General features: G+C 41.6%; 1 protein-coding gene and 1 long non-coding RNA gene across 3 annotated transcripts in view; both read right to left on the minus strand.

The window, feature by feature from the left end:
- Positions 1-6,721, minus strand: part of FBP2 (fructose-bisphosphatase 2) — a 42,203-nt gene extending 35,482 nt beyond the window's left edge. For both annotated transcript variants that reach the window (XM_082469842.1, XM_082469841.1), the window contains exons 1-2: positions 6,447-6,721; positions 2,139-2,301 (exon numbers count right to left, since the gene is read on the minus strand). In XM_082469842.1, the coding sequence (XP_082325968.1) occupies positions 2,139-2,301; positions 6,447-6,616 (333 nt within the window). In that variant the 5' untranslated portion in view covers positions 6,617-6,721. The remainder of the gene's footprint in view (positions 1-2,138; positions 2,302-6,446) is intronic.
- The window catches only part of LOC309664556, a 365,050-nt gene that overhangs the window by 42,998 nt on the left and 300,685 nt on the right, over positions 1-21,367 (minus strand). The gene's annotated exons all lie outside the window — the stretch shown is intronic.

The raw sequence follows: 21,367 nt of genomic DNA on the forward strand, positions 1-21,367 counted from the left end.
ATATCCTCGTCAAAAAATGCAATTACTTAAGGAGTGCAGAGTGTATCAGCATACATTAACTGTGCAGCTCAGAGCCCGCCTGCCCATAAACAGATTAGTTGACACCCACAGGGGGTGATGGAGGTCCCACCCACCTCCAAATAGCTCTCCTCCCACCTGCCCTGGCTCTGCCCTCCCCTCCTACCTGGGACCAGTGGGGACTCAGAGCTGCTGCGGGTGTGAGAGGAAACCCGGTCTGAAATGGGCACCTTGCAGGGAAGAGGTGGAGAAGCTGAAGACGAACTTGGACAAGCTCTACCCACGTCCACAGTAAGGTCGGCTATTGATTTACTGGTACTTCTGAGCCTCTCCTCAGACAGGCTTTTTTCACTTTAGCACATTTTTACTGAAAGAAAATCTCAGAACAATGTCCCAGGGCCTCTGGGTCTGTCTTATTAAAATAGCTGGTATGTATGACTACATCAGGAGAATAAAAATACACCTCTGGGTTTTGCTGCATCCACCCTACCTTGCTGATGTGAAGACCAGAGACAGAGTAGGTGGGGTCTTGAGATACCATGTCCCTCATGCCCACTCACGCTGCTGTCACCAGCAGTTCGGTGGAAAGAAAACACCAGATACTTTTTACAGGCCTCCTATGTGCAAGGTTCTGTGAGAGCCTTAGTGATGGGGACTGGGGTGTCCTGGCTAATTAAACACTGGTAATCAAGCATCAAGTAAAATGGGAGTCATTTTTCCCACCACTAAACTACTTTCCCCTGACTTTCCAATGAGTAATGCCCTAGCTTAATGTGAGCTTTCTTCCTTTCTTTCTTTCTTTCCCTTTCTTTCCTTCCTTTTTCTTTCTTTCTTTCTTTTTCTTTCTTTCTTTCTTTCTTCCCTTCTTTCTTTCTTTCTTTCTTTCTTTCTTTCTTTCTTTCTTTCTCTCTCCCTCTTTCTTTCATTTCTTTCCTTCCTTCTTTCTTTCTTCCTTTTCTCCTTTCTTTTTTCCTTCTTCAACAGGAGGTGAGGCGGGGCGGGGGCAGTGGAATTCATAAACTTGGAAATTCCCCATTCTCCCTGTAGATAAGCCAGTTCAGCCCATTCATTTCATACATGCATGCATTCAACAGGTATTTGTTGAACATCAAGCATATGCTGGAGAAGGTTCACGAGCTGATGTGGGAACAAGCAAAGAGTATTCAAGAACTAGCGTGAAGACCTGTGTAGCTCAGGCCAACGGGGAAAGAAAACGTGAGATTTGATCAGAGAGATAATCAAAGGTCATATCGGTGGAAATTGAAAGTTGAAAATAATAGGTGTGACTTATCCTAATTATGTGAGACAACAAGTATAACGTGCTTTGGCACAGTCCCCACCTTACAGCAAGTGTTCAATAAATTTGGTTTTACTTTAATTTTTCCATCCTTTCAGCTAATCACAAGGAAATGGCACCTTGTCCCCAAGACCCACCGTACAAAACAAGGGCCAACGGTCTTAGCGTTTATTTGGCATTACTGTACTGCAGCTGAATATGGGTTGAATTTTTTGGCTACCAGCTTTTTTTTTTTTTTTTTTAATAAACTGTGAAAACATAGTGAATATAGACCCTCCCCAGTCATGCCCTGCACTAACCAGGTTTACCATTGCATTAAGGCCAGAGCAACGATCTTTATGAATTCTTTTATGTTTTAGTCTAACAGTTTGTCAGGAATGAAGAAATCTCTGCTGAAACCAAACCCCCTTGGGGAAAGGGCTGAGAGTACAGTGGGGATGAGAAGATTAAGAGACGGTATAGTACCACAGGAACTCTACTTTTTACTGGACTGGATTTTCAAGCGCTCCAAAATGTTGGGACTTGTTACCAGTACAGTAAGTGAAAACCCATGATGAATCCCATCCACTGAGAAGTTTCGGTAAAGCACTCTGATTTATTTCCTGAATGAATCACTGCCCTATTACTGAGTCTGTTTGACTAGACAGCATAAGGCTTCCAACTAAAGAAGTATGCAATCCCTTGTTTGTTTCCAGAAAATAAAAAATTAAGCAATAGAGGGAAATACCAGAAATAAAAAAAAGCAAGGCAACCAAAGTCTTCCCCACTCAGTTGCGCCCTCTACTGGTGAGTAGAGGAGCTTCAGCCCGGCTGCCACACTCACCCTCTTCTCCTGGGCGGTGATAAGCGCGTCTTTATTCTCTTCCGAGACCAGGACGCAGGTGCTGTAGGAGGACTGGAGCATGTTGATCACCAGAGAATTGGATAACACGTCCAGTTTCTTCACCTCATCCCCTGTCACGTTCACGCTTCCCGCGATTCCGTACCTAAGAAGACAAAAGGCTGGAGGAAATCAGGAAGGGAGCTTGGACTCCAGCAAAGATGCCCAGACGCCAAGATACCACCCCTGTATCCCTCTTTTCCCTTCAGGGCTCCAGAGTCTCCAAATTATAAATACGACCAAGTGCGTCCTCTCTCACAGCGCTGGTTCTTACGCTTGCTTCCTTTACACCTCAGGGATATTGTCCTAAGTCCCCCGTCATCCCAGTAAAACTAACCAGAATTCAATCTTACTAACGAGCAACCCTGCCCCCGGCCCTGGGAGACAGAATTCATAAAGTCAGACACATCGCCAACATTAATAACTCTAAAAAGTAAAGGACCGTGGCTTTCCAGCCCTGGAATTTCTAGTATTTGTTGATTATCCTCAAATAGTGGCCTGCTGGGCTGAATTAAAATTTGCTCTGCTGTAGCTTGGCATTACTTGAATAAGAAGGAAAGTGGGGGACAGACTTAACTAGTTTGATTTGATTCTTTACCACCATTCCAAGCAATGTAAGAATGAACACTACTGTAAGAATTCTATCTGGAGGCTTTGTGTTTTGGAGGATTGCTATGCAAAGGTCTCCAGGGAATTCCCTGGGGGTCCCGTGGTTAGGACTCAGTGCTTTAACTTCCCCAGGTCTGGGTTTGATCCCTGGTTGGGGAACTAAGATCCCGAAAGCTGCGTGGCTCGGCCAAAAAAAAAAAAAAAAAAGTCTCCAGCTCCCACCCTCGTGGGTGGGATCCTTCTAAAATCAGTCAGATCACCCCTGTCTCTCCAGAGTCCCCAGGCCCCCCACAGTGGGTTTCAGGCCGCACCAAGGAAGGCCTGGTCCCACACTGGCCTTGCCTCTTGGCCCTCTCACCCTCAGTCTCAGCCTCTGGAACCCAACGGGCACACACCTGCCTTACACAGACCCCTGGGTTCCCTGTCCCCCACCCCCCATGCTCTTCTCTCCGTGAGCCACATGGCTATCACCCCCCTCAAGCCTTTCTCATGCCAACAGCCACCAAGGTCCTGAGGCCACCAGCACCCAGCAAGCTGCTTCTCTCCTCTCCCCCTTCACTCATGGTATCCCCCCCATGGGAGTGCTTTCTGCCCACAGACAGCTTTCTTCTACTTGCCCTCCTAACCTCTTCCAGAAGCTTCCCTGGTGCCACACACACCAGATACAGCCTTGTCAGCCTTTCCAGAGCAGCTCACAATCTGTTTGTGGGAATGTCCTTCCTGCTGGATTATCTGCTCACCGAAGGCAAGAGCTGTGACTCACTGTACTTGTTTCCACAGCGCTCAATATACGTTCACTGAACTATGAAGAGTGGATGGCAGGAAAGTAATTCCCTCCCTCTCCTTTTTGTTAACGCCATTTATTTGTTGAAGGACTCCTCAGGCGGCTCTAACAGGTAGCCAGGGTTGAGATCCACTGATTCACCCTAAGCCGGGGCGGGGGACAACTCATTTCCCACCCTTTTCCCTGATTGACAGCCTCTCCCCTCCCCCATAGATCCCCCCATCACTTGATGTCTGATGTGATGAGATCTGCCTTGGAAAACAATACTGGTGGCCTCACCTCAAAGACTGTACCTTCTGGTTCAAAATAAAAGCAAACAAACACACAACAGCAACCACAAAACTGGGTTATTTTGCATCAGAATTTAAAGGGTCCACAAACCCAGTCCTCTTGTTTAACTGGAATCTTGATGCGGCTTCTACCAGAGAATGAAGACCTGGGGTGCCAGAGGCCTGTGGGTGGTGGAGCTGAGAAACAGGCTCTCTGTCCTGTGCTTTGCAAACACTTCCTCCACCTCCACAACAACCCCGCCCTTATCCCGCCCCTCAACCCACCCTCTGCACCCTCCCTGCAGGTGCGGGGCATTCTGCTCTTCCTAGCGCCTCCCACCATCCACACCCCTCCTTTCAGAAAGAATGGAAGATCATCACAATGAGATCTAATTGCCTGACAACTGCTCCAAGTTAGATCACGGGCAGAAAAGCGCTTTTTAACCGGTAAGAGTATTTTTTACGATCTTAACCAGCATTTAAGCTTTACTGATAATTTTTTAATGGATTGTTCTGCTGTTTTGACACTAGAAAGCCGTGGAGAGGATTCCAGGGGTGGTATTCTAGCATTCCCTTCTTCCTACAGAAAGGAGCAGAGAAAAAAGAAGAAAAATATGAGACTTTCTGATCCGTTTTGCATTTATCGAGCAGGTGCCTAGAAATGTCTTCCCAAAAAGAGGAAGCAAAGGAATGAGGGGCTTGAGGCCCCCTAAATGGGAAAGTGGCAGGAATATGTTAAAGTCCCATTTTCATGAGCAGAATTGCTCTGGGATAGGATGCAACCTTTCAGCTCTTTGAGAAGCAAGTCCAGGGTCCTCTTAAAATTATCTCAGCATCTTATTAGAAAGAAGGAATTTCCAGCCAATGGACTTCTCCCACTGACACTTTGGGTATCTATTACAGAGGCACCCAGGGAAGGATGCCACCTGAATTGGCAAAATACGTGGTCTCTGCTTTACGGAGGACACCTGCCTCAGCCTCCGAGAAAATGCGAAATCCTGACGTCTTGTTTTCACGGGCTGCGCCTGCCACCTAGTGGTGAGTCAGCGACATCGCCCTGTTAGCCGGCAAATTTCCCCAGGTTCGGGCTTGGAACCACAGTAATAAGGAGCATTTATTATGGGGCTGGCACTGTCGAAGTCATCATCACATGGACCTACTAAGCCTTACAACTAGCCCTACGAGTTAGGTGCTATTAGTATCCAAACCGTTTTACAATTTTACAGGCTCTAGCGAGAGTAGATCATTGACCATGATCACATGGCAGAGAAAACCAAGTCAGAGGAGCACCTGAATTATCCAACCGCTGAGTCCACGTCCTCTGGACACTCCATGGCCACAAAGTCAGAGTTCTGCAGCGATTAGCACGACCCCACCACAGCAGCCCCTGCCCAGCCCAGCGCCCCTGCACTGGGGAGCCCATGAACATGGGTAACACTGAGAGGTCAGCAGGCAACCCAGGAAACTGCTCTATGCGTAGCCCAGCTCACCACCAGATAGGAGCAGAACAGAGGCAAGTAGCTGTGTCTCACGTTCATGAAGGTCTTTAAAGGTAGAGCTGGCCATTATTGCCAAATGAGGTACTCATACAGTTATAGCAATACACAGACAGGGGGAAAACCAGTCACAATCACCTTTAACTTGGAGCTCATTACTGAGTCACAAAGCATTATATAAATAAAGTCTGTAATTATCACATTTTTTGTGTGTTAAAAGTACTAAGTTGTTAGAATAAATATTTCAAATTATTGGACTTTGTTATTTCTTCATTTTGGAATAATAACAATAATAACAACAATGGGTCCCTTCATCTTCTGCGAGGACCTCCATGGCAGTTGCTACCAGGAAAATGGAAGCCCAAAGAAAGACTGCTTCTTTTCACCACAGACTTAAACTGGACCCTTGGCTGTGAGAATCAGCAGCTGTAGCATGAACTTGGGTAAAGCACCAAGAGAGCAAAGTGGGAGAACACTCTGCATGCCCTCCTCCCGGGCCCAGCACCTCCCAGCTTCCGGCACACCAAGTGGAGAGAAGATTAAGTCACAGAGAAGAAATAAAATATTGTTTTAAAAGCAAAAGACTCTTTTCGATGGTGAGAAAGGAGATGGACGACGGGCCCTGGGATTCAGTAAATGATTTCTACCTCCTAATGACTATGGGCAAAGGTCATGGTAATAAAACGCTCATATCTGCAAAGGGCGTAAAGGGTCCTCTCAAGCCTCCTGGCGGTTGCTTTGTGCCAGTGAGAATGCAAGCACAAGTCACGATAACTCAGGATATGTTTCAATGAAACAAGCCCCTGAGCTTGTTATCATTATAATACATGGTAACTGGGAAAATTATATACTTTTTCTCCATAGCATGTCTCCAAGTATCTTGTTTCTTTCTTGAAACAAGTCAAAGGCCCCTTTATCAAAGCACACCTGGCAGAAACTTTAAGGCAACTTCCCTCCAGGGCACACGGGCTAATACTTCTGAGCCAGTTTCGGCCCAAGCACCTAGAGCTCTGCCCACCCCCACCTGGGCCCCCGTCGCTGCGTGTCGCCGGGGTGGCTGGGGGGGGTGGGGGTGGGGGAGGGGTAGACTCACAGATGGGCTAGGCCGGCCTTGCGCACGGCCGAGGAGATGGCTTTGATGGCCGTCAGCATGGAGTTGAGCAGCTGTGTGAGCTCCCCGGTGCCTTTGGCCTGACGCCCCTTTTCCATAACGTAGCGGGTCAGGGTGAGCATGTCCGTTGCGAAGGGGCTTCTGTCCCCCATTGCGGCGGGTAGTTTTTCAAATCCTTTTCTCCCTGCAGAAGAAAGCCTTATCTCTAAGGGCTGCTCAGTGGCTCTGCGGTATCAGAGCTGATTAGAAATCTGTACTGGCCGTGCCAGGACCTTTAAGGGAAAGTGCCCCAGGCCACGTGGTTGAAATAACTGGGCGAGTCCTCAAGGAAACCTCTCGGGCCTGGCTGATCTGAAGGCTGCCAAGCTGTAAATAGAAACGGGCAGCCGGGAAACACAGACCTACTTTTTCTTGACGAAACTTTTTCTTTAAAGATCCTAAGAAGCAACCGTTTAGTAAAGGTAAGAGATGAGAATTCCAGCCACTAAAAAAAAGAAAAAGATCCATAAAGCCCTCTTATTCAAAGACTCAAAAGGGTTCTTCACATGTATCTACTGCAGGGCCCCATTCCCTCACATTGCAGGAGGCAGATTGGCAGATATCTTATCTGGGGTATAGGTCACATAACAAAATAATGGCAATCCTGGGACTTCTTAGCCAGGGTTCTTTCATATGTTTGAAAAGGATGCTCTTAAATTCCAAAAGGCATGTATGGTTGGATGGATATTTATAATAGGTATTCAAATCTGGAAGAAAAAAATATTCCTAGTGCCTAGCACTAGGGTTATTTTATCAATTCTTTATTTTTTCAATTTCTCTAGATTTGCATTTTTATAGCAAAAATGATGCTTGCTTATTGAAAAGGAAACACTACAGAACCAGCCCATCCTCCAACCCACTGCCTAGAAATAACTGCATTAGAGATGGTGGGGGTCTGTATTTGTAAACAGGGGAGGAGGTCTGCATAGGGTGGTTCAAGCACTTTCTCTAGGGGCAGAGACACCTGACTCCAAGTCCCAGGCGAGTCATCTGCTAGTTGTACAGTTTGGAAAAGCTCCTGAAGCCTCAGTTTCCTCACTTGTAAATGGTGATAGCAATAAAACATCTACCTGACAGAGTGGTTGTGAGGATTAAAGTGATAAGACGTGCCTGTCATAGTAGGTGCTCAATACTTGCTAGTTGTTATTACCCTTCCCATTTGTTGATGTATGTATAACTATCATGTATACATATACAATTTCATTTTACAAAATAGGACAATATGCACATTGCTGTGCAAGTTGATTTTTTTCCTTTGACAGTTACTTCAATCAGAATGTGTTTAGCTGCAAGTAATAGCAAACGTAGAGTGATTTAAATATGTGGGGTTCATTTGTCTCATATTTTCTCCGAGGCAGCAGCTGGCATTCATTTAGCTGGTCAAAAGTTCCATTAGGAACCCCTCTCTGTCTCTTCTCCATAATCCTCGGTCAGCTGGCTTTTGCCTCCAAGCTTATCATCTCACAGGCACAAAATGACCACTACAGCTCTGAACATCTGAAGACAGAAAGAGGGGAGAAGGGCAACCACACCTGTTCCCTTTTATTAGGAAAGAAATAGTTCCCCAGAAACACCCTCTGCCTACCCTGCACCCCCACCCCAAGTAGCCTTCCACTTCTGTAGCATTGGCCAGATTTACGGCATATGATGATGTTTTGCTGCCAAGAGTCGGGCACTGATATTGAATCAACCAATCGGAAGTGTCTGCCACAGCAAAACAGCTGGGAAATACATCCGTGTCGACACACAGAGACATACTGCTTTCCCACGTGTGGACAGTCAGGTTTTTTTTGAAATATTTGTTCCTCAAACAATGCTGCACCAAGATCCTTACCTTTGTGTATGTGCTTGTGTGAGGGCTTCAGTAAGATACAGCCCTAGAAGAGGAGCTTCTATGTCAGAACATTTTAATTTTGACATCACCAGGGTCTAAATTGGAAAACTTTCTTTTTCTTCCCCAAGAGCTTCTGGAAATTGTGAGGACTGTAGAATGGAACTTTCTTTGATCCTGATGTTTCATGTTGCCATCAATACGTAACTCAGTTTTGTCTTTCACATGGGAGATCAACCATGATTCTTCAGACATAATTATAGAAAGAGCAGTGGCTGGATATTAGGAGTTCTGGGCCAGTAAATGGCTACAAGATAAAGAGAGTGGCCTGGCTGATTGGTTTCCAGATTTCCTTTGAAGTCGAATGTCATCATCTGATTAAGAGGGTTTCCCCCGTGGTGGTACAAAACAATGCCACTCAGAGTGGACTGTCACATCTTCCCTAGAGAAATGAATTGTATGTTTACACCAAAACCCATTCGTGAATATTTATAGCAGCTCTCTTTATAATTGTCAGGGACTGCTAACACCCAAATGCTCTTCAATGGTGGTAAAGAAACTGTGGTAGATCCATAAAATAGAACACTATTCAGCAATAAAAAGGAACAAGCTATTGTTACATGTGGCACTGGGACTAATCTCAAAGGCATTATGCTGGGTGAAAGAAGCCAGTCTTAAAAGACTATATGCTGTATGATTCCATTTATATGATATTCTCAAAAAGACAAAATTAGAGAGTTAGAGACCAACTTCATGGTTGCCGGGGATAGTTGGTGTGAGGCAGGGAGGACAGGATGGGGAATTTTTTGCCTGATGGAACTGTTCTGTATCCTGATTATGGTGATGGCAACTTGAACCCATACATGTGTTAAAATTCAGAGAACTGTACATTTTTTAAAAGTCATTTTACTGCAAAGTGAAACTCTGTGCCTATTAAACAATAACTCTCTCTTCCCCCTCAATCCTTAGTCCCTGACAACCAGCAATTCTACTTTCTGTTTCTATGAATTTGACTATTCTAGGTACTTCATATAAGTGGAATCATACAATATTTCTCCTTTTGTGGCTGGCTTATTTCACTTAGCATCATATTTTCAAGGTTCATCCATGTTGTAGCATGTGTCTGAATTTCCTTCCTTTTTAAGACTGAATAATATTCCATTGGTGGATATACCACATTTGTTTACCCATTAATCCATCGACGGACACTTTGGTTGTTTCCACCTTTTGGCTATTGTGAATAATGCTATCATGTCCACAGTAGGACAAATACATGTTCAAGTCCCTGCTTTCAGTTTTTTTGGGGTATATACATACACAGAAGTAGAATTGCTGGATCATATGGTAATTCTATGTTTAACTTCTTGAGGAATCACTGTACCATTTTCCACAGTGGCTGCACCATTTTACATTCCCACCAGCAGTGCACAAGGGTTCCAATGTCTCAACATCCTTGCCAACAGTTGTTATTTTCTGTTTTTTTTTTTTGTTTGTTTGTTTGTTTTATAACTAGCATCCTAATGGGTATGAAATGGTATCTCATTGTGGCTTTGATTGGCATTTCCCTAATGATTGGTGATGTTGAGCATCTTTCCACGTGTTTATTAGCCTTTCTAGTTAATTTTTTTTTTTAAAGCTGAAATCTTGAGTGTTACATCTATTTTTTTTTTTAACTTTGGGTTTATTTATTTATTTATTTATTTATTATTTATGGCTGTGTTGGGTCTTCGTTTCTGTGCGAGGGCTTTCTCTAGTTGCGGCAGGCAGGGGCCACTCTTCATCGCGATGCGCAGGCCTCTCACTATCGCGGCCTCTCCTGTTGCAGAGCACAGGCTCCAGACGCTCAGGCTCAGTAATTGTGGCTCACGGGCCTAGTTGCTCCATGGCATGTGGGATCTTCCCAGACCAGGGCTCAAACCTGCGTACCCTGCATTGGCAGGCAGATTCTCAACCACTGTGCCACCAGGGAAGCCCATCTAGTTAATTTTTATTATGTATTTGTTCACAAGAGATTGGAAGTAAACTAACAAACAAACTAGTGCTTCAGCACAACTGCCTGGAGAATCCCTGGTGCCCAGCACACTGTGGATGTTAAGAATGAGCAAGACTAGATAATTTGGGAATCAGAAGGGAGAGTATTGGCTGGTGTCCTTTATAAGCAGTCAACCACTTGTCCATAAAGGGATCTGAGGGAGGGGCTGCTGCTTCTGTCACCGTCCAGCCCAGGCTGACAGGAGGTACAGCAATCCCACCACTTTGCAGCTGCATTTAAATGTCAGAAGTTTGTTACCCAATGGTCTAAAATTGCAGCTGATGACCTTTCAGCAAATGCCAAAGTTCTTTCAGGGCACAGGACAGGTTGGAAACTGAAAGAGCAGCTGTGGCGAAAGCCCGGAGGAAGGTAGAAGAGCATCCAGCTCACATCTATTTCAGTGCCAAGGATACACTGGTGACCACAAAGCTATCTATGGCTTTGCTCTGCTTAGTGAAAGATGCTCACAGACCTCAGTCTAAGTAAATAAGGTCAAGCAGACCGTCCTAATGGCTGGGGCAATCTTGCTCCTGCCTCAGGACCCTCCACCCAAAGCCAAGGATCTGGAATGTGCCTCTAGAATATCAGCTGAGGGACCATTCTTTGTTAGCAGAACTCTGCTAAGATGCTTTATGTAATCCCAACATAGGTTTTTTGGGTTTTGTTTTGTTTTGTTTTTAATATTTATTTGTTTATTTGGCTTCACCTGGTCTTAGTTGCAGCATGCGAGATCAAGTTCCCTGAGCAGGAATTGAACCCGGGCCCCCTGCATTGGGAGCATGGAGTCTTTAACCATTGGACCACCAGGGAAGTCCCCAACATAGGTTTTTGTTTTACTTCGTTTTTGAAGTTTTCAATCAGAAAAGGTTTTATTATAAGAAATAATGCTGGGCTTCCCTGGTTGTGCAGTGGTTAAGAATCTGCCTGCCAATGCAGGGGACATGGGTTCAAGCCCTGGTCCAGGAAGATCCCACGTGCCGTGGAGCAACTGAGCTCGTGCATTACAGCTACTGAGCCTGCTCTCTAGAGCCCGCGAGCCACAACTACCGAGCCTGTGTGCCACAACTACTGAGCCTGTGTGCCACAACTGTTGAAGCCCACACGCCTAGAGCCCGTGCTCCACAACAAGCGAAGCCACCACAGTAAGAAGCCGGCACACCGCGACGAAGAGTAGCCCCCACTCGCCTCAACTAGAGAAAGCCAGCGGGCAGCAACGAAGACCTAACGCAGCCAAAAATAAAAATAAATAAATAAATAAATTTGAAAAAAACGAAAAAAAAAAGGAAATAATGCCATCAGGTTAAAAATGAAAAAAATTTTACAATTATGGCAAAATGTTTCAAAATATCTACACACTTGCCCCCATAGGACTACAGTACTTACTACATACCTGAGCACTGAACATTGAGTGCCATTCTAAACAGCTTCACATAGGAACTCTGTTTCTTTGCAGATCACATCTTCCTTTTCTCATGTGCCAGTGAAACCAGCTTGATGCTTAAGCATCAGCTTTGTAGGATAACAGAAAACAAAGATAAAAAATAAAAAATACAATTTCTGCTTTCCTATAACATAGTTTTACCAAGATACCAAGTCTAGTTTTCAATGTATAAAAATATGTAGGAAAGTGCTATATACATTCTTCAAATGCAAAAATAAAGTTAAAGTGGGACTGGCATATGTTGGAACTATATTTTAATTCTTTGGTACCCATTGCACCATTTACTTATATTCTCATCATACTATGCTTTTTAAAAATATATATATATATAAGGCTTTATCTTTTAGAGTAGTTTAGGTTTACAACAAAATTGCGAGGAGGTACAGAGATTCCTCATTTCCCCCTGTACCCACACATGCACGGCCTTCCTTGTTATCAACATCACTCACCAGAATGGTATTTCTTTTTTCTCTTTTTTTACAAAAATGAACCTACATTAACCCATCATTATCACCCAAAATCCATAGTTTACCTTAAGGTTCACTATGGGTGTTGTACATTCTGTGGGTCTGGACAATTGTATAATGGCATATATCTATCATAATATCACACAGAGTAGTTTCACTGCCCTAAAAATTCTCTGTGCTCTGCCTTTCATCGCTCCCCACCACCTCACCCCTAGTGACCACTGATATTCTTATTGCCTCCGTAGTTTTGCTTTCTCCAGAATGTAAAATAGTTAGAATCATACAGTAGGTAGCCTTTTCAGATCGGCTGCTTTCCCTTAGTAATATACATTTAAGATTCCTTCATGTCTTTTCATTGCTTGATAGCTCATTTCTTTTAGCAATGAATAATAGTCCAGGGCTTCCCTGGTGGCGCAGTGGTTGAGAATCTGCCTGCCAATGCAGGGGACACGGGTTCGAGCCCTGGTCTGGGAAGATCCCACATGCCACGGAGCAACTGGGCCCGTGAGCCACAATTACTGAGCCTGCGCGTCTGGAGCCTGTGCTCCGCAACAAGAGAGGCCGCGATGGTGAGAGGCCTGCGCACCGCGATGAAGAGTGGTCCCCACTTGCCGCAACTAGAGAAAGCCCTCGCACAGAAACGAAGACTCAACACAGTCATAAATAAATAAATAAATAAATAAAAGAACGTGAATTTCTTTAAAAAAATAAATAAATAAATAATAGTCCATTGTCTGGATGTACCACAGTTTATTTATTCATTCCTCTACTGAAGGACATCCTGGTTGCCACCAAGTCTTAGCAATTATGAATAAAGCTACTATTAACAACAGTCTGCAGGTTTTTGTACTAATGTTAAGTTTTCAGCTCCTTTGGGTAAATACCAAGGAGTGTGATTGCTGGATCATATGGCGAGAGTATGTTTAGCTTTGTAAGAAACCTCCAACTGTCTTCTGAAGTGGCTGCACCAATTTGCATTCCCACCAGCAATGTGTGAGGGTTCCTGGTGCTCCACATCCTCCCCAGCATTTGGTATTCTGGATTTTGGTCATTCTAATAGGTGTGTAGGAATGTGTCATTGTTGTTTTAATTTGCTTTTCCTGGTGACATATGCTGTGGAGCATCTTTTCATATGCTTATTTGTTATCTGTGTATCTTCTTTGGTGAGGTGTCTTTGACCCATTTTTTAATCTGTTGTTTTCTTATTGTTCAGTTTTAAGGATTAACAGTCCTTTATCAGATGTGTCTTTTGTAAATATTTTCACTCAGTTTGTGGTTTGTCTTCTCATTCTCATGATACTGTCTTTCCCAGAGCAGAAGTTTTTAATTTTAATAAATTCCAGCTTATCAATTACTCCCTTCATGGATTGTTTATTTGGTACTGTATCTAAAAAGGCATCACCATACCCAAGGTCATCTAGGTTTTCTCCTATATTATCTTTTAAGAGTTTTAGTTTTGCATTTTACATTTAGGCCTATGATCTACTTTGAGTTAATTTTTGTGAAGGGTGTAAGGTCTGTGTCTAGATTCTTTTTTTTGCATGTGAATGTCCAGTTGTTCTGGCACTATTTGTTCAAGAGACTCTCTTTACTCCATTGTATTGCCTTTTCTCCTTTGTCAAAGATCAGTTGACTATATTTATGGGGGTCTATTTATGGGCTCTCTATTCTGTTCCATTGACCTATCTGTCTATTCTTTTGCCAATACAGTACCACATTGTCTTAATTACTGTAGCTTTATCATAAGTCTTGAAGTCAGGTAGCAACAGTCCTCCAACACTTTCTTCTCCTTCAATATTGTGTTGGCAAATCTGGGTCTTTTGTCTCTCCATATAAATTTTAGAATCAGTTTGACAATATCCGTAAAATGACTTGCTTGGATTTTGACTGGGATTGCATTGAATGTATAGAACAAGTTGGGAAGCACTGACATCTTGACAATATTGAGTCTATCCACTGATTTAGTTCTTCTTTGATTTCATTCATCAGAGTTTTGTGGTTTTCCTCATACAGATCTTATACACATTTTGTTTGTTAGATTTGTACTATTTCATTTTTTTAGGTTCCAGTGTCAATGGTATTATGTTTCTAATTTCAGATTCCACCTATTCATTATTGGTATACAGGAAAACAATTGATTTTGTATATTAACCTTGAATCCTGCAACCTTGCTATAATTGTTTAATAGTCCCAGGAGTTTTTTGGTGTGTCAGTTCTTTTGGATTTTCTACATAGACAATAATGTCATCTGTGAACAAAAGCACTTTTATATCTTCCTTCCCAATATGTATATTTTTAATTTTCTTTTATTGCCTTATTGCATTAGCAAAGACTTCCAGTATGACATTGAAAACAAGTGGTGAGAGGGAACATCCTTGACTTGTACCTGATCTTAATGGGAAAGCTTTGAGTTTCTCATCATTAAATATGATATTATCTGTAGGGTTTTTATAGACAGTCTTTATCAAGTTGAGAAAATTCTCTTCTAGTCCTAGTTGACTGAGAGTTTTTATCTTAAATGGATTTTGTCAAATGCTTTTTTTGCATTTATTGGTATGATTTTGTGATTTTTCATTTTTAGTCTGTTATGTGATGGATTACAGTATTTGATTTTCAAATGTTGAACCAGCCTTGCATACATGGATAAATCCCACTTAGTCATGGTATATAATTATTTTTATAAGTTTTTAAATTTAAATTGCTTATATTTTGTTAAGGATTTTTGCATCTATGTTCATGGGAGATATTGGTTTGTAGTTTTCTTTGCTTGTAATGTCTTTGCCTGGTTTTGGTATTAGGGGAATGTTGGCCTCATTGATTGTTTTAGGAAGAATTTCCTCTGCTTCTATCCTCTGAAAGAGACTGTAAAGAATTGATATTATTTCTTCCTTAAATGTTTGGTAGAATTCACCAATAAACCCATCTGAGCTTTGTGCTTTTGGTTTTGGAGGATATTAATTATTGATCCAATTTCTTTAATATAGGCCTATTCATATCATCTACTTCTTGTGTGAGTTTTGGCAGATTGTGTCTTTCAAGTTATTTGATCCATTTTATCTGGGTTATCAAATTTGTGGGCATAGAGCTGTTCATAGTATTCCTTCATCATCCGTTTTTTTTTATTCATGTTTTTTTTTAAACATACGTTTTGCTTTTTATTTATTTATTTATTTATTTATTTATTTAGCTGCATCAGGTCTTAGTTGTGGCATGCAGATCTTCATTGTGGCATGCGGGATCTTTCATTGCAGCTCATGGGCTCTTTGTTGCAGAGCACGGGCTTCTCTCTAGTTGTGGTATGCAGGGTCCAGAGCGTGTGGGCTCAGTAGTTGTGGCATGTGGGCTTAATTGCCCTGTAGCATGTGGGATTTTTGTTCCCTGACCAGGGATCAAACTCGTGTGCCCTGCATTGGAAAGCAGATTCTTAACCACTGGGCCACCAGGGAAGTCCCCTTCATCATCGTTTTAATTTCCAAAGGATCTGTAGTAATGTCCCATCTTTTATTTCTGATACTAGTAATTTATGTCTTCTCTCTTTTTTCTTAGTTAGCCTGGCTAGAGGCTTATCAATTGATAAGATCTTTTGATCTTTTCAAAGAACCAGGTTTTGGTTTTGTTGATTTTCTTTATTGATTTCTAATTTTTATTTTCATTGATTTCTGCTCTAATTCTTATTATTTCCTTTCTTCTGCTTACTTTGGGTTTAATTTGTTCTTCTTTTCCTAGATTCCTATGGTGGAAACTTAGATTGATTTTAGATCTTTCTTATTCTCTAATATATGCACTTAATGCTATAAATTTCCCTCTAAGCACTGATTTTCACTGTATCCCACAAATTTTGATAAGTTGTATTTTTATTTTCATTTAGTTTAAAATATTTTGAAATTTCTCTTGAGATGTTTTTCTTTCATCCATATGTTATTTAGAAGTATGTTATTGAATCTGCATGTATTTTGGGATTTTCCACTTATCTTTCTGTTGTTGGTTTCTAGTTTATTTCCATTATGGTCTAAAAGCAGACATTGTGTGATTTCTATTCTTTTAAATATGTTAAGGTGTGTTTTATGGCCCAGAATGTGGTCTATATTGGTGAATGTTCCATGAAAGCTTGAGGAAAATGTGTATTCTGCTGTTGTTGGATGAAGTAGTCTGTAGATGTCAATTATATCTTGTTGATAAATGGTGTTAAGTTCAACTATGTGCTTATTGATTTTCGCCTGCTGGGCCTTTCCATTTCTGAGCGTTGAAATCACCAGCTATGATAGTGGATTCATCTTCCTCCTTACAGTTTTATCCATTTTGCCTCATGTAGTTTGATGCTCTGTTGTTAGGCACAGACATTATTATGTCTTGTTGGAGAATTGACTCCTTTATTATTATGTAATACCCCTCTTTATCCCTAATAACTTTCCTTACTTTGAAATATGTTCTGTCTGACATTAATATAGCTACTCCTGCTCTCTTTTCATTAGTGTTAGCATGATATATATTTCTCCATCCATTTACTTTTAATCTATATGTGTCTTTATATTTAAAGTGGGTTTCTTGTAGACAACATATAGTTAGGTCATGTTTTCAATCCACTCTTTTAATTGGTGTATTTAGATCATTGACATTCAAAGTGATTATTGATACAGTTGGATTAAGGGAAAATAGTAACCATATTTGTTACTATTTTCTATTTTTTGCCCTTATTCTTTGTTCCTATTGTTGTCTTCCTTTCTTTTTCTGCCTTTTGTGATTTTTACTAGTCATTTTATATGATTTCCTTTTCTTTCCTTTCTTAGCATATCAGTTATACTTCCTTTTACTTTTTTTAGTGCTTTCCCTAGAGTTTGCAATATACATTTACAACTAATCCAATTTCACTTTCAAATAACATATACCTCTTCATGGGTAGTTGTGAGTACCTTATAATAACAAAATATTTCTAATTCCATCCTCCTGTCCCTGTATAATTGCTGTCATTCATTTCACTTATATGTAAGCATACATAAGTGCATATATATGATATATACATAAGCAGATATAATTGAATGCATTGTTGCTATTTTGAACAAACTGTTGTCTGTTAGATGAATTAAGAATAAGTTGTAATTGAATACATTCTTGCTATCAGTATTTTGAAAAAACTGTTTTCTGTTAGATCAATTAAGAATAAAAAATAAAAGTTTTTATTTTATCTTCTTTTGTTCCTTCTTCAACGCTCTTCCTTTCTTTATGTAGATCCAAGCTTCTGACCTATATCATTTTCCTTCTCTCTAAAGAACATCATTTAACATTTCTTGCAAGGAAGACCTACTAGCAACAAATGCCCTCAATTTTTGTTAGTCTGAGAAAGTTTTTGTTTCTCCTTCACTTTTTTTTTTTTGAAGTCTTTATTGAATTTGTTACAATATTGCTTTTGTTTTACATTTTGGTGTTTTGGCCATGGGGCATGTAGGATTATAGCTCCCTGACCAGGGATCAAACCCACACCCCCTGCATTGGAAGGCAAAGTCTTAACCAGTGGACCACCAGTGAAGTCCTTCTCCACTTTTGATGGATAATTTTACAGGGTACAGAATTCAAAGGTTGATGGGTTTTTTCCTCTAAACACTTTAAATATTTCACTCCAAGTCTTCTTGTTTGCATGGTTTCTGAGGAGAAGTCAGATGTAATTCTTTGTTCCTCTGTAGGTAAGATGTTTATTTCCTCTTCTGGCTTCTTTCAGGATTTTTTCTTTATCTTTGATTTTCTGTAGTTTGATGATGTTAGGCTTAGGTGTGGTTTTTTGGCATTTATCCTGCATGTTACTCTGTGAATTTCCTGGATCTGTGGTTTGGTGTCTCACATTAACTTGGAGGAAATTCTCAGTCATTATTATTTCAAATATTTCTTCTGTTCCTTTCTCTCTTTTGTCTTCTTCTCCTGATGTTCCCAATATGCATGTTACATCTTTTGTAGTTGTCCCACAGTCTTTGGATATCCTAGTTTGTTTGTTAGTTTTTTTTTTCCAGTCTATGTTTTTCTTTGCTTTTCAGTTTTCAAAGATTATTGATATATCCTAAGGCTCGGAGATTCCTTCCTCAGCCATGACCATCAAATTCCAATCAAAGCCATTCTTCATGTCTGTGACGATGTATTTTTTAATCTCTAGTATTTCTTTTTGGTTCTTAGGATTTCCTTCTCTCTGCTTACATTGCCCATCTGTTCTTGCATGCTGTCTATCCATTACAGTCCCTAGCAAATTTATCATAGTCTTATTTTTTTTTTTGAATTTTATTTATTTTTGGCTGTGTTGGGTCTTTGTTGCTGCACACGGGCTTTCTTTAGCTGCAGTGAGTGGGGGCTACTCTTCGTTGTGGTGCATGGGCTTCTCATTGAGAGGATTCTCTTGCTGCAGAGCACGGGCTCTAGGCACGTGGGCTCAGTGGTTGCAGCCCACGGGCTCAGTAGTTGTGGCATGCAGGCCCTAGAGTGCACAGGCTTCAGTAGTTGTGGCACACCAGCTCAGTAGTTGTGGCGCACAGGCTTAGTTGCTCCGTGGCATGTGGGATCTTCCTGGACCAGGGATCGAACCCATGTCCCCTGCATTGGCAGGCAGATTCTTAACCACTGCACCATCAGGGAAGTCCCATCATAATTGTTTTAAATTCCCAGGCTGGTAATTCCAACATCCCCACCATGTCTTACTCTGAAGCTTGCTCTGTCTCTTCAAATTGTGTTTTTTTGCCCTTTGGTTTGCCTTGTAATTCTTTCTTGATAGCTGGACATAGTGTACTGGATAAAAGGAACTGCTGTAAATAGGCCTTTAGTAAGGAGGTGGTGAGATGTGAGGGGAGGGACCTAGTCCTGTGATTAGGTCTCAGCGTTTAGTGAGCCTGTGCTTCTAGATTGTGAACTTCACAAGTGTTTCTCCGTTTTTTTTCTCCCCCTTTGAGTGGTATGGGATGGCTAGAATTGGCTAGAGTTGGGTATTTCCCTACTCCAGGTCAGTTAAGACTGATAATCCTTGATTGGGTTGCTCTAGTTAACTAATGTCCCCTGAGGGCAGGCCTTGTTAAGAACAGCGAACTCTGGTGTGTTTCAAAATGTTTCCTTTTCCCATCCCCAGCCAGAAGCCCAGTATCTTCTCCAGCATTCACTGTGGGATCCTGGTCAAGCTCCTAGAGGTAAAACTCACAATACTGGGGGGCCCCCTGTAGGTCACCCTGGAGTTTTTAACTCTCAGAACTGTCCAGGCTGAGCTTCCAGCAATTTGTTAATTACAGTTCAGGCTTTAGACCCCAGCACTGGCCCCTGCAGCAATTTCCCTTCATGAGTCTTTGCTCTGGTGAGATGTGACTGCCTGTTTTCACCTGTCTCGCCAACCTTGGGGGCAATGATTTGCCCTGTGTCCTTCCTTCTCTTATGGACCCAAGAAGAGTTTTTGACTTTTCAGCCTTTTCAGCTTTTCACTTGCAGTTAGGCTGGAGTGGTGACTTCCAAGCTCCTGACAATGCAGAATCAGCCCAGCATATGCCTTTTCATGTAACCTCAACATCCCTGTGTGTAGCATGGCAGATATCTTTGAGGTATCTGCTCAGCCCATGATCCCCATCTTGGAGAAAAGTGCACCCTGCTCATAAGAGGAAGATTCAAGACACATTTGCTTGTGTGACCCTGTCTCTGGCTGCAGCTGACTGGATCAGAGGTAGACATTTGATATAAGGTGAGCCAATCAGATTTTCTGTCCTGGGAACTTAGCTTGAGACACAGAGACACTAGTGAATTGGATGATAATGCTGGAAATAAGAAGGATGTGTCCTTTGTAAGCTGTCCTCTGCAGTGGGTACTGGACTTCATGAGATCCCCTTGAATCTTTCCAACAAATTCCCTTTCTGATTTAGTTGGCCTAAGAAGGTTACTTACAGTGAATATGGCCTTTACTACAACAATAAGTACTTCAATTAACATTTTTTTTAGTGAAGAAACTGAGGTTCAGAGAAGTTAAAAAAAAAAAAAAGCTTATCCAAGCTCAGTCTTAGGATGGCCTAGGTTATGTTGCAGTAACTAATAAGCCTGAAATCCTAGTAGCTTAGCACATCAAAGGTTCATTTCTATTTCACATCACAACCTGATGTAGACAGAGTGGTGGCTCAGACATCCAGGCTTTTGTCCTGTTGTAATACTGTCATTGAAACGCATGACGTTTAATGCATGGAAAAGAGTGGATGAAGGATTATTCATTGGGTTTTCAAACTAGAATTAGTATACATCATTTCCACCTACATTCCATTGGCAAAATCCTAATATATGTAGAGCTTAAGAAAGTCCAGATGTTTCTTAACATCTGATATAACTTGCTATAATCTTGGAATTCCAGTCCAGAAAGAACCAGGGTCAGCTAAGGGAGGAACTGTTTTTACAGAGCCTAATAGAAACGTGCTTGTTTGCAACAAATTGTATTTCCTTAAATCTTGTTCTTATGATGAATCCTTTTCTTTATGGTAATTAAACCTTAGGAATTATTATATTATGTTAATTCAATGAAGTGTTTTGTTTTTATAAAAAACTTATCACTGAGTAATAACATAAACCTTCATTTGTGCCTCAGATGCTTACACCCATGTACAGGAGGCCAAGAGGTCCTAGATGGGTACCACCGATAACGTATCACTTCTCCAGTTCCCAGGAGGGCTTAACAGCATTGCTCATGTTGATTCTGCACACCCAGACCTGAACAGACAACACACAGGAGAAGCAATTCATTAACTCCGAGTTTAGTGGCCAGACTGCCTGGGTTCGTATCCCAGCTCTGTCGCTCATGGGCTGGTGACCTTGGGCGGATTACCTCACCACTCGGTCCTCCATTTCATCAACTGCAAAATGGGTTATTCACAGTGCCCAATTCATAAGGTTCTTATGAAGATTAAATGAGTTATCTAATGTTATATGCATTAGCTGTTATTATTATTACTGTCATTTGGCACAAAGCAATGAAGACTTTTTTTTTTTTAGAAAAAGGAAGAATATGTTTATTTCTCCTCTATCCACTCAAAATATATCATGACCATCTGTGGCATTACTGAGATAGCGTTTTGGTTAGGCAGCATAAGGCATTACACAGCA

This window comes from Balaenoptera physalus (genome assembly GCF_965194825.1).
Source record: "Balaenoptera physalus genome assembly, chromosome: 7".
NCBI lineage: Eukaryota > Metazoa > Chordata > Mammalia > Artiodactyla > Balaenopteridae > Balaenoptera > Balaenoptera physalus.